This window comes from Grus americana, chromosome 3 (assembly GCF_028858705.1).
Source record: "Grus americana isolate bGruAme1 chromosome 3, bGruAme1.mat, whole genome shotgun sequence".
Taxonomy (NCBI): Eukaryota; Metazoa; Chordata; class Aves; order Gruiformes; family Gruidae; genus Grus; species Grus americana.
Genome location: NC_072854.1, coordinates 54,312,171 through 54,324,760, shown reverse-complemented (window position 1 = coordinate 54,324,760; position 12,590 = coordinate 54,312,171). Strand labels below are relative to the sequence as shown.

At 40.9% G+C, this 12,590-nt stretch overlaps 1 protein-coding gene across 7 annotated transcripts in view; it reads right to left on the bottom strand.

The window, feature by feature from the left end:
* Positions 1–1,287: 1,287 nt before the first annotated feature.
* DSE (dermatan sulfate epimerase) overlaps positions 1,288–12,590 on the bottom strand; it is a 36,450-nt gene continuing 25,147 nt past the window's right edge. For 5 of the 7 annotated variants that reach the window (XM_054820367.1, XM_054820369.1, XM_054820366.1 and 2 more), the window contains 3 exons: positions 8,680–8,919; positions 6,334–6,541; positions 1,288–4,322 (listed from right to left, as the gene is read on the bottom strand). In XM_054820367.1, coding sequence (XP_054676342.1) covers positions 2,561–4,322; positions 6,334–6,541; positions 8,680–8,919 — 2,210 coding nt within the window. In that variant the 3' untranslated portion in view covers positions 1,288–2,560. The remainder of the gene's footprint in view (positions 4,323–6,333; positions 6,542–8,679; positions 8,920–12,590) is intronic. The other 2 variants (XM_054820371.1, XM_054820372.1) reach the window with 2 other exon arrangements.

The following is a 12,590-nucleotide window of genomic DNA, read 5'->3' as shown; positions in this document are numbered from 1 at the left end:
CAGCTCTTGCAACCACCTCTCTCCCTTTGCATTGCTAGAACGGTGCAGAGAGGTGTAGTGCAAATGAGAGCTAATGTGGAAGAGCATACCTGACTCTCTAATCTTTGTTATTCTGCAGTTTCATCTGACAGCTACATAAATCCCATGCTAGAATTCAGATGCCACACTGCAGACCAAGAAATGCATGCATTTCTCAAAAGCGTTTTGGACTATAGGTTAGCTTTCTATAGCCGACTGTTCAAAGCAGTAGCAGATTGACACAGGGTAAATGTGCATACACTTGAAATAAAGTGAAATATTTGTACAAACTCCACTGTTGACATTAGTCTGATAAAGGCTAAAAGCTACCACAGGTCTTTATTTTCCTGAAGGTTCATATGTCCACAGAGGACATGGAGATACAGGCACAGGTTATTTGCTTATAAGGCGTAATGACCCCCTGAATTACCCTGGGGCAATTTTATGGCACCAGCTCCCAGTGGAGGGATGTGCCAGGCTTTACAACTAAACTGCAACAGTACCTGCATCTTGATTTTTCAGTGTTTCATGGCCAATAATAGTATCATCTAACATTGAAAAACTAACCAACAGTGTCTTTGAAACTGAACATAACCCATCAGCTATTTCTGCGTGCCTTCATGTCATCACAGTGCAAAGGCAGAAATAAGGAGATTTCCAGCGATACACAGACTGTCATAATCTAGTCATACTTTCGGCAGGCACGACTACAAACATGGAGCTGTACTGGGCGACACTTTCCAGGCTCAGCTCCCTTCACCTTAACCAATTAAGTGGGTGATTTGAAATAGGTGATTAACCACCCTACATGCCTTTTGCAGTTAGGGAAAGGTATGTCTTGAAGGTGTGTCAAGGTCTTAGGTGGACCAAGTAGCTATCTTTCTCCACTGACTACGAATGGATCAGAAATCAACTGAAGTCCTGAATCTTTGCTCAGACTAAATGTACCAAATTTCATTGGATAAATCCAGACCTTGGAGATTGTAGGGGTTATGTACGTGAAAACAGTGCTCAGAACTGGCTCAGTAGCTTGAACCTAGTGAAAATACTCAGATCTGTTCACTGAAGATGTTTAGACAAGGAAAGCTCATCACATTTCAACACAGAAACTTGCATAAGGCTTAACAGCAGTGACGTAGATAACAAACACCTAAACAGGTGTAAGGAAGAAGAAACAAAGTTTGTGATTTGAACAAAGTGCTGATGAACATCATTACTGTAATTATTGGGAAAAATATTTTAATCAAAGAAAAACAACTTTTCCACAGAGACAATTAAACGTTTTTATTTAGCAAATGTACTGGAAGAATTGTTTTTCTGTAAAGACATACAGATATGCCCTAATTCCATAGAGCTTCCATTCTCTCAAATAGCTATGATTGTTTGAAATCAGTTTAATGAACAGAAGGGGATATATGTGGAGATGTCAAACTTATTTTTGTCATAAACCACATGATTCCATTTACCACTAATCCCCAAATAATTGACCCGGGGCCACCAAGAGCTTGCAGAACCCTTGCTGGTGCTTTATAGAGAACAGGCTGTTCACACACTTTTAACTGTCTTCTGTTTCTAGCCATGTGAACAGAAAAAAGACATTAAATACTTCCTTAATACCTCTTTTTCCATACTGGCAATTGCTGAGGTTACCACAGGATCGCTTTGGTTTTTTGTTTGTATTTTTACAATTGCATATGGAAGGGCAGTGATCAAGGACATTATTTCCCTACTAAGACGTGCTTCAAACTATAGAAAACTTTTGTGAAACCCTGCCTTGTAAAATTGAGAACAGACCCTACAGCATTCATCCTTCTACAGTCAACACTTGACTGAAAGATAAAGGGTTTTTTTTTCCTGAGAATTGTGTTCCTTTATACATTGAGTTAGCCCTGTATTTGCCTTCTGCTACTGCCTACTAGGTGTTGTGTCTCTCACATGGCAAGTACTGACATGATTACCATTTCCCACTGTGCCAGACTGTAAAGCATGGAAGAGATGACATGATGTAAGGGTCTGCAGTAATTATACAGGAGTGTCCCATATTGAAGCATTCTTTGGTTTGGCAGAGAGAAATGAAGTCTACTGCTAAGATCTGCCTTGCATACTTGTGTTTGAATGTCCTTATCTTAACAGAATGTCCAGAGACATCCATAGCAGCCTGAAATGAAAACTCAGTAAATGCAAATCCAATTCTGTATAAAAAAGAAAGCCCTTAGAAACAAATCTATTAAGAGGGCTCTTCTCACAAAAAAAAATTAATTACAACTTTACATTACTGAACTCTGATGAACAAAGCGTAACAGTCCCTCAGATGTGAGGCCCAACTCAAAACACAAAGGAGGAGTACTTATTAAGTACTTAGTTTTCTGAGATATTCATTGCTTGCCCTATTCTTCCATCCCTTCTGGTCTGAAACCAATCTTTCCTCAGCTGTTTTTGGAATGTTTCAGAAAAAAAGAAGATAAACTTTGGCCCTATTAGGGTTAATGCTTTTGCATAGACATATATGACCATAAACTGGTCGACTAGTAGAGGTCTTCTGCTAACATTGTGACTGAGAACAGGAAGAATACAGCCACAATAATATACAGCTGTCTACTAAAAGTATTGCATACAGACATCTTTGGCCATGCAGTCTCTTGGCCTTCTGAAAATACGTGAGCTGCATTGCTAACATGACAAAAAAAATAGCAATGTTGAGAATTAGAAAGAGGCGGGTATAAGAAGCTGATATGGATGGGGCGCTACTTCGAGCAGTTGTCACCATCTGTGCCAGCCCTGAGCGGCCTTTAATTGATACCCCAGTTTTGTGCTTCACATAAGTGGTATCTGCAAAATCCAGAAGATCTTTCATTTCCTCATCTTCATCTACAGGCAACTCTTTTTGTGCTTGAGTCTGTGCCTTTTGTCGCACTTTTCTTTCATTTACCTCAATTTGTGCAAAAATGTCAGGAACGGCATCAACAAATTTGTAGCCTTTGGCTACCTTTCTGTTTTTCTTTGCTCTGCCGTGCTGCTGCTGCTGCCTCTGTGAAATTGCAAATATCCTGTCAATGGCCTCCTCTGTCTGCCTCTTATCTGAAAACCTTAGCAGGCGCTCAGCAGTCTTCCTAAAGCTAGCTGTGTTGCGTACACGAGACAAGATCTGCTTCTCAAGTTGCTGGAAAACAGGCTTAAAATGCTGCAGGTTCCTCTCCACGATCCCTACGTAGTCCTTCACTTCTGGCACTGTGGAGCTCCTAATGGCAGAGGCTCGGTCAAAGACAATTTTCTGGCGGTCTGCAATAACCTGTGCAAAGGCAGAGCGGGACCCATCCTCAACGGGCCACAAGTACACCGCGTAGGCGTGCTCGCTGGTGGTAACAAAAACATCCAGCTGCGGAGAATCTCCACGGACGGTGAAGCTCTGCACGTCGACAGAGGGCCCAATGAAAATGTAAATGGCCCTCGTGACGGGGTGCCGCAAGAGGGTCGTCACATTCACGTAGTTCGTTCCATTGTACGGGTAGCCCCGCGGATACATCCTTGAGGCAATGGTAGCTTTCTCACTGTGACCAGTGTCATCCATCCAGTACATCTTATATATCCCATCGCGCTGCCTAATAAAGGCCCCATGGACATCATCAACAACTGTTTCTTCAAAAGGCACATCCACATTGTGGAAGAAACTGGTTGCTGCCTCCAGGGGGCTGTCATCTTCTAGATGGATTTGGTCCACTAGCAAGAGAAGCTGGGGATGGAGAAGTATGAGGTTTCTTTGCAATATTCTCAGCTTCAGTTTAGGATTGTATGCATCCACTCCTTCTCCCCTGATAAAAACCACCCCACTTCTCTCCATGGCGGCAACCACTCGTCCCTGACAGTCACCAGCCAAGTCATGCTTATATTTAAGCCACTTTGAGGAACAGTCTTCTGTAATCTGCCCTTCCCATGGGGAGAAGCAGCTCTTGGACACGGCAGGGGAAAACATCAACACATTATTTAAAAAAGTGTATTTTGGCCCATACAGAGCTTCTGTTATGAAAGGTACACCATTGGGAGCAAAAGTAAAGGAGTTCTGGTCTGGGTGTTCGTGGCCAGCATTAAAGTTCCTCCACCCCTTGATCCACTCTTTGTACTTGTTCTTATGAACAATATCATATATTGCACGTCCTCCCAGCTTTCCTGACTTGAAGGAAAGGAAAGGCCTGTTGATTTCAGCTGGCAAAGCACTTCCATAGGTTACCACTCCCCAGTCCTCAAAATAATGCAGCTTAGGAACCCCGTAGTCTGGCGGAGGTACGGAGCGCAAACTTGCATCATACCTGCCAAAAAGACGACGAAAATGGGCTTAAAAATCACTTGATTGATTCCATTATCAGCACTTCTACAAAACTTAAAAACAGATTCAATATTTACATCAAGGAGCAAACTAACAATATAAAGCCCACATGTATGCTTCCTCAGTGAACTAATCATACAGTTGTAATATTTATCATACTAATCCCTATACAAATTTATTGTGCGCTTTTTACAGAATAGCTGAAAGCATCTGCTCCATATTTAAAGCAAGAAATCCTTCTGCAATCCGAAAATAAGAGTGCCACTAATTTCAAGCTAGCCATGTTTTGTCTTATATCATAAAGCTACTTAATGCAATACAAATCTTTTAAAAAGACACACTAGGTTCAGGCTGTAGACACTGTCTATTTTGCACTAGAAGTCAATATTTGCACCTATTTACTGACTACTTAACCCAGAGAAGCAGAGTGTGTTTCCCCAAACTGATGATTACAGAAGTCTGTAGTCTCCAAACAGAATTAGCAATAAACTAAAAATAAAAGAAAAGGCATTTTAAAGGATAATTTTTTATGAATTACATCACTTAGTCTATGCTAGCTCCTTCTCCAACTAGGTTGAAGAAAAATTTGCATGCGTTTCTTGTATAAATTGTAAGATATAAGACATTTGGTTTAAAAAGAGGTCTTAATTCCAGAAAAGGTTACAATGCTTATAATTTTTGTTTTATTTGATCTACAGAAGTTAAAAGAAAACAAACCAGCCACGGAAAACAAACCCTAACCTCTAGCATTGTTTTTAAGCAAACGAAATAAACAGAACCATCATTAAGCCCCGTTACATTTCTGTTAGATGGTTCCTCATCAGATTTATTCTCTACAGCTAACCAGGAGACTCAGGCCCAAGACAATCACAGCTCATGTCCTGCGTATGGCTTTGGGTAATTCCAACCAGCGCTAGGAGCCTGCTCTATATCTAGTGGTCCTTGATGGAGATTCCCCTAAAAGTAGACCTCTTTCCTGAGACTCTAATGCAAGTGGACATGCTCATCACAAGAGCAACACTGCAGCACAGGGAAAAGGCAATTGTTGGACTATTCAGATACTTTTTTTTTCTTTTTTTTTACTCAGGTGTTCTTAAAAAATTATTTCCCTTTGACACCAAAAAGAATTTTCTAAGTATAAATTCCCAATATTTCCATAGAGATGCAAGAGAAAAGAATGATGGAATGGGGTTGTAGAGGAGAGAGAGTGTATTTTGTAAATAACAAGATGAAGGGTGCTTGGAGCCTAATAAACGTGCATTCTAATGTGCATATTGTAAATGAAAACCAATATATATTCAATAATATTTTTCTTGTAAGAGAAATAGAGCTACACAGACTCCCCGAAAATATACTTGTTCTCTCCACAGACTGAGGGAATTAATACGTATAGCTAGAGCCTCTTGGGTCTTTTCATTTCTTACCTTTAGAAGATTGACATACAAGTTAGCAGAGCTGAAAATTACGTGGAAAATATGGATCTAGGCATCTATCATGATATTTTTTTCTAAGCATAACTTGCAAATTAGTGTGCAAAAACAACTAATAGTACCCTTATTGCTTACTTTATTTTAGCTTTTAAAAGAAAGCTCATGTTATTACTTTTAGCTTTTAAAAGAAAACTATGCTTTCAATATTCAATATTAATTATTAAAGAAAACAACGGTATTAAAAAGCATTAGAATAGACCAAATAAACCGAAAATAACATGCAGGCAAATTTTCAGTCCTTTTGGAACTGCTTGCATTCTATAAAAGCAACAGACAACAGAAAGAAAACAAAAAAGCAGATGTAGGACAAGACCAAGGTGTTCCCTGTAGCAACACATACTGTGCATCTATGCCAAGTGAAGTTCTTCTGAGCCTAATGACTCTCTGGGTCACACATGGCCAGCCTGATCTCTGCTTCTACAGTACAAACCTAAAGATAATGAATTATCACTAATAGCAAACAGCTGTCAGGTTCCTTTTGAGCCCACTCATGCCCTTTCATACCAGAGAAATTCAGTGTGGAGAGTGCACCACCTCTGCCCTTTGGATGGTGTCCCCGGGCCCTCCACCACTCGGTTCCTTCTGATCTGCTCTGCCAACCAGTTCCCGCTGCCGTTGCGCATGACAAATTTGTCGAGAAACACCAGCTGGCTCTCCGGCCCATAGAACCAGTTATAGTTGGAATCCGCGATGGCCACAGTTCTCTGAAACCCTTGGGAAAAAGTGAAAAGGAATGTAAGAACGAACAAATAAAAGTACAAAGATGCATTTGTAGAGCATGACGGTGAAACCAAGCAGTACAAACAGACACAAACAGAAACAGCCTTTTCAGATGTTTATAGACCTACTTGTAAATGAGCCATAAACAGGTTACACAGGAGCTGTTTCCTTCCGCTGTGGCTAACTTGAATACTCACCTTTCTTCTTTGGCTAGGGGCTACAGACAAAGTACTACAAAGAATGTAAGCAGCAATGCCCCATCCACTTCCTCTCCTCACCCATATCTGGCAAGGTAACTTTCTCTTTACAGCTTTCACTATGTCAATCCAAACTTTCTAAAGCAAGCAGCTCAACATGAGCCGGCCGTGTGCGCTTGCAGCCCAGAAAGCCAACCGTGTCCTGGGCTGCATCAAGAGAGGCGTGACCAGCAGGTCGAGGGAGGTGATCCTGCCCCTCTACTCCGCTCTTGTGAGACCCCACCTGGAGTACTGCATCCAGCTCTGGAGGGCCCAGTACAGGAGAGGCATGGAGCTGTTGGAGAGAGTCCAGAGGAGGGCCACGAAGCTGATCAGAGGGATGGAGCACCTCTCCTATGAGGACAGGCTGAGAGAGTTGGGGTTGTTCAGCCTGGAGAAGAGAAGGCTCCGGGGAGATCTAATTGCGGCCTTCCAGTACCTGAAGGGGCCTACAGGAAAGCTGGTGAGGGACTGTTTATCGGGGAGTGGAGTGACAGGACAAGGGGTAATGGGTTTAAGCTGAAGGAGGGTCGATTTAGATTAGATGTTAGAAAGAAATTCTTTACTGTGAGGGTGGTGAGGCACTGGAACAGGTTGCCCAGAGAGGTTGTGGATGCCCCATCCCTGGAAGTGTTCAAGGCCAGGTTGGATGGGGCTTTGGGCGACCTGGTCTAGTGGAGGGTGTCCCTGCCCATGGCAGGGGGTTGGAACTAGATGACCTTTAAGGTCCCTTCCAACCCAAACCATTCTATGATTCTATAAGAAAACAGAGGTTTGGCCAAGGGGAAAAAAAAAAAATCAGCTTCACCATGAAACAGCTAACAAAGTTCACTTAGCTCTTAGGAACCTCTCCACATTAGATGTCCGAGGTCTCACATGAAGTCAGCACAATTCCTTACATGCTTATGCTGATATGCCAAAGCTGCGCTCAGCCCCCCTTACGTACACAGCTAGATCTGGGGTTCTTACAGCCAATAAAGTTATCACTGTCTTTTCAACCAGGAATTTGAACAATATAAGTTTCTAATGGATTATCCTGCAAATAAGCAACAGAAAACCATCACTGAAAACTTGCAAGGCTGCCTGAAACTAAATGTCTTCTGAAAGCTAGAAGGGGTCAGCAATATTTATTAACTTATAACTGGTTTCGTATTTGCACACCTCCATCTTTCAGTCAACTAGGACTTCAAATCAGAGATGCTACAACATACTGCGAGAGACTGGAAAGGTCCAGCAAAAGAACAGAAATATTAAAAAGTCTGCCAAATTGACCCATTAGTGACATCAGATATTTCCGTTTAATTCTCACATCGAAAAAAGAAAATGGTTTGTGTACCCCTGCACAGAGAAACCTATGATTAGAGTCAGTTACATTTTCCAGGAGAAAAATATTTTCATATAAATGGTATAAAAATCTATTTCAATGTTTTGTGGAAAACTGGTGATCATATAAAACTTTCTTATACTTTGCTGATACTTTTACCCTGGCTTCACCATTTTCTATTTTACCTAGTATTTTAGTGTGATGACTTTTGGCAAAGAAAAAAAATCAGTAAGAATCTTGAAGAATATTATTTTTCAAATGGAAAACCCCAGAAACAGGTCTGTTTCAAACTCTGAAAACCAGAAATCAAATTCTGAACCATAGCCTTTTCTCCCAAAGGATGTTCCTATCTTTTGACTGGTTTTAAAAGCCAGAGTTTAATAAACAATGATCTTTAATAAGCAGTGATAAACAAGGATGTCACTGTTTTGATGGATGATGAAGGTAAAATCCAAGGAAAACGTTATTTAAAAAAAATCCAAGTACAAAATGTTATTTAAAAATGGCCTACTTCAAGTATGAAATTTACTGCTGCTTCAAGAGTCATCTTCATACACCCAAATGACCTACCTGGCAGGACAGTCCTGTACAAAAATGCAAAGTGCTGCTTGAGCCAGGGGTGGTTGAAGTGATTGATATCAAAGTGCCTTTGGACAAGAAACATGTACTGAAACAGCGATCTTGTGGTGTAGCTGCCGTAAGCCACCCCTTCATAGAGGGAGCCATCTGTGACCTCCTGCAGCAGGACTACTGACTTCTCCATGATTGCCAGCACTTGCTTGGTCCACAAGTAAGCTTCCTGAAGGTAGCCTGAAAGAAAAAGATGTTGGCAAATCTAATTACAACACCGTAGATCATAGATTATGTCATCTGTACTCCCACAGTGGGATCCTTTACAGCAAGGAATCCGCAATCCAGAGCTTTAAAATATGGCCTAGCACTGCAGTGTCCCTGTAGTTCTAGGGTGAAAAATAAAAGGCTATGTTTAAACACAGCAAAACAAAGTCACATGAGCAGGGAAAATCTATGAAACACCCTTTGCTAATAATGTGGGATTATGCTTTCCATCTTAACGGGAAAATTTCCTTAATGCATTCAGGACATGCAAAAAGGGGAGAGCCACACCAAGACTATTGTATTTCAAATTAAAGCCGTATGCAAACAAACTTATGGTCCCCACTAGAGGGCTCCAATAATGCAAATATTCTAATCCATCATTTTTCACTGGCATGATCAACAGAGTTGTAAGGAAATCCTCAGAGTTTAAAAATACAAAGAAGTTCACATTTGAGCTGCAGTTAACTGATATTCTACTACAATATGCTCTATTTTAAGACACGCTCCATTCTACTTACATTTTCATTTTATTATGCAACCTAAAATATTAGTTATTTTGGAAATGTTTTGCATGGTTAATTCCAAATGCAGATTCCTCAACTCCAGAATAAAATTAATCTTCCAACTAGGCTGAGTTTCAGCCTCCACATATAGAAGCCCTAAACACTTACATTTCTTCTAAAGAAAAGACTTCTGGAGATCGTACTATTTTGTTCTGGTCTACACAAATCAAGAGTTGGGAAGAGGTTGCGAGAAGACCTTCTCAAGGCTTGTCTGCCTTCACCAAGAAACAAGCACAAGCAGGAGAGCCTCAGCACTGCATTTATGTCTTGCAGAAGGCAGCACGTGAATCCCAGCAGAGGAAAGGCCACGTGCCTTCTCTTATTTTCTTTTGGATCCACTGGCAAGAGAGGTAGGACTAAACAGGGACCAACTGCCTTGTGCTTCTGTATGACAACTTGGTGTCTACTCAACTCGAAGCGTCTGGACATAGATTTAACCAGACTTATTTCCACCATATAGCAGAGCTCAGCTGGCACATATTACAGCCCGTTATGTGGTGAAGCGGTGCCTGATGAATGAAGCGCCCGTGTCAGGCTGAGTATGAGCTGCATTCAAACCCGCTACTAAGACTGTTTCATGTCATTGCCACAATTACTGCATTTATGCTCAGCAGAGTGATGAGCAATTCAGACTTCCTACTAGTCAAGGCTGCCAAATCCTGCTCAGTTAACAGAGAGAAAAAAGAATTGGAACGTCTAAGTTAAACAGACAACCTGAATCTAACATGGTATTTTTATCTGTGGGCTGAAGAGATAAATATGATGGCGAAGGCCTGAGCAACAGGGGCAGGAGGTGCTGCTTCTACTTACTTTACTCACAGCTATCTTGACACCACTACTCTGATGGAGTTGGCAGCACAGCCGTCTCTCCGAATAAAATCCCATATGCTTCCAACCCTTGTTTTCCCTTGTGACATTAACAGCCACAATAGCTAGCTTTGACTACTGCACTAGCAAAAATGCTATTTTCCATGGTTCAGCAGTGTATTTACATGTATTATAATGCATATATGTTCTGTTTACTTAGCTTATATCTATGCTATAACCCCATACCTGTAGTATTTTAAAAGAATAATACATTAGAATAAAAAAGTAAGAGACTCAACACTCAACAGAACAAATCTCACCTAAAATTAACAGTATCTATGTCAAATTAGGCCTTACTCAAGTTTTTTCTTTGAATATGAGTGTTTATTTTAACTGCAAAGACTTCAGTATATGTGTGTGCCTAGAATTCATTTCAATTAGTTTCATTTTTCAGTCCTATGACAATGTTTACATGTTTTTAACCTGGCTATTTAGTATCTGCATGCTTCAATACCTGAATAATGTTTAAAATTATTAGTTGAAATTTAAACCTTTTGGGAGAAAGCTCTACTACACTGGGATACACCATTTGCAATTGCTATGCATCTGATACAGGGAGAATAGTATGTTTACTCCTTTTCTCCCTCTCTTTTTTTTTCTCTTTCAGAACAAGCCTTTCATCTTGGAATTAGAATTTTTAAGAAATGGTTTTTTTAAAAACTTTTAGACCAACAGAAAAACTTTATTTGAATTTCATTTTTTAAAAAATTTAAGTTGCTTTATAATGAAAACAATAGAATTTTCATTTAGAAATACAGAAACTGGATGTTTCGACCTTTTTTCATTTGAAATATCAGCACAAATTTTCAAATTGCTCAAGCGTTGCTGAATTTACCTTTCCCCCCAACCCCCCCCCCCCCAACCTCACCAACCTTTGGTGAAAGAAATATTGCCCAACTTTATTTGTGATGTTACCATTGTTTGGCATAAAGCATACTTATGGTCTTTAATGAAAAGCAGAGTCATCTTGCAAACCATCAGCTTTCTGCAATGACCGAGGCTCGGGGAAGGATGGAATTATGAGGAATTTAGCAGAACCCACTGAATAAAAATGATCTGAGTCTTCAATTTGTGGAAGGCAAGATAGGAGGAGAGGGAATAACTTCCACACATACTCTTGCTGCTTTTCAGCATGTGCACATCAGCGAATGCCCTTGTTTTGACAAACACTTAACAAAAAGATGACCTCCCTCAAACACAATAGGTGCCACAATTTTTGTCACACTTCTTTGGCATCTGAACGCTCCAACGATGTGTAGATGTGCCTTTGCTTGGCAGGGCTGCACAGCTCGGCGATGCCATCAGCATGCAGAAACTAGATTTTCCTTGACTTGCAGCAAGTAAGTAGGTCCATTGGGCATCATGTTTTCAAAATGCTACCAGTAAGTATTAAATAATCACTTGATAAAATACTGACACATTCTTAGAAAAGCAGGAGCTGGCTCCATGCCTGCCACCTCTCAGCCAAAGTACCACTGGGGTTTAAAGTCAGGATTTCTTATCTGCTTTCTCCCTCTGACTCCGTGACTTGCATTCTCCTTCACACCATGCCTCACTGAAGACAGGAGAAGGATAGCCCGCAGGCAGAGCAGCCAAAAGCAACTGGTGAGGTTATTCACCCGAGAACTGGGAAGGACAGACTTAAGTCCATGAAGCAAAGAAGGAGATGACACCTGGCACAGACACCTCTTGGATGAAGGTTTTGGGGTGCAAGGGCATAGTTCAGAAGGAAAAAGGTAAAGCCCTGCTCATCTCCATAGAAAAGGATGGTGGAAAGAAAGGTCCTGAGCTGTGGCCTTTGCCTGGATAAAGTGACACCTTTGCAGCTCTCTCAGGGAGAAAGGAGAGAAGTCTTGGATGACATTCCAGGTTATCCTCTCGTCTAGCTCCCAGCTCAGAGCGTGGGCTGTTTTGACTGCTGACCTTCTCAATGCATTGTCTAAGGAGACCAAGTGCATCGCTCTTTACTGATAATGCACCCTGGAAGACTCTGTCTGTAAATCTGGACTGGACAGACTATACACAAAGGGATTTTTAATTCTTACGAACAGTGAAGTAAGAATTTCAGAATCACTTAGCTAACTGAATTTATATACAGAGGTATATATGCATCTATGTTATACCTTGTACATCTGCCCACAGACTTTTGTTCTATTCAGTAAATTTAATTCTTCTAAGCAGCAAAAGAGCAAACCCAATACTGCTGTACTCTCA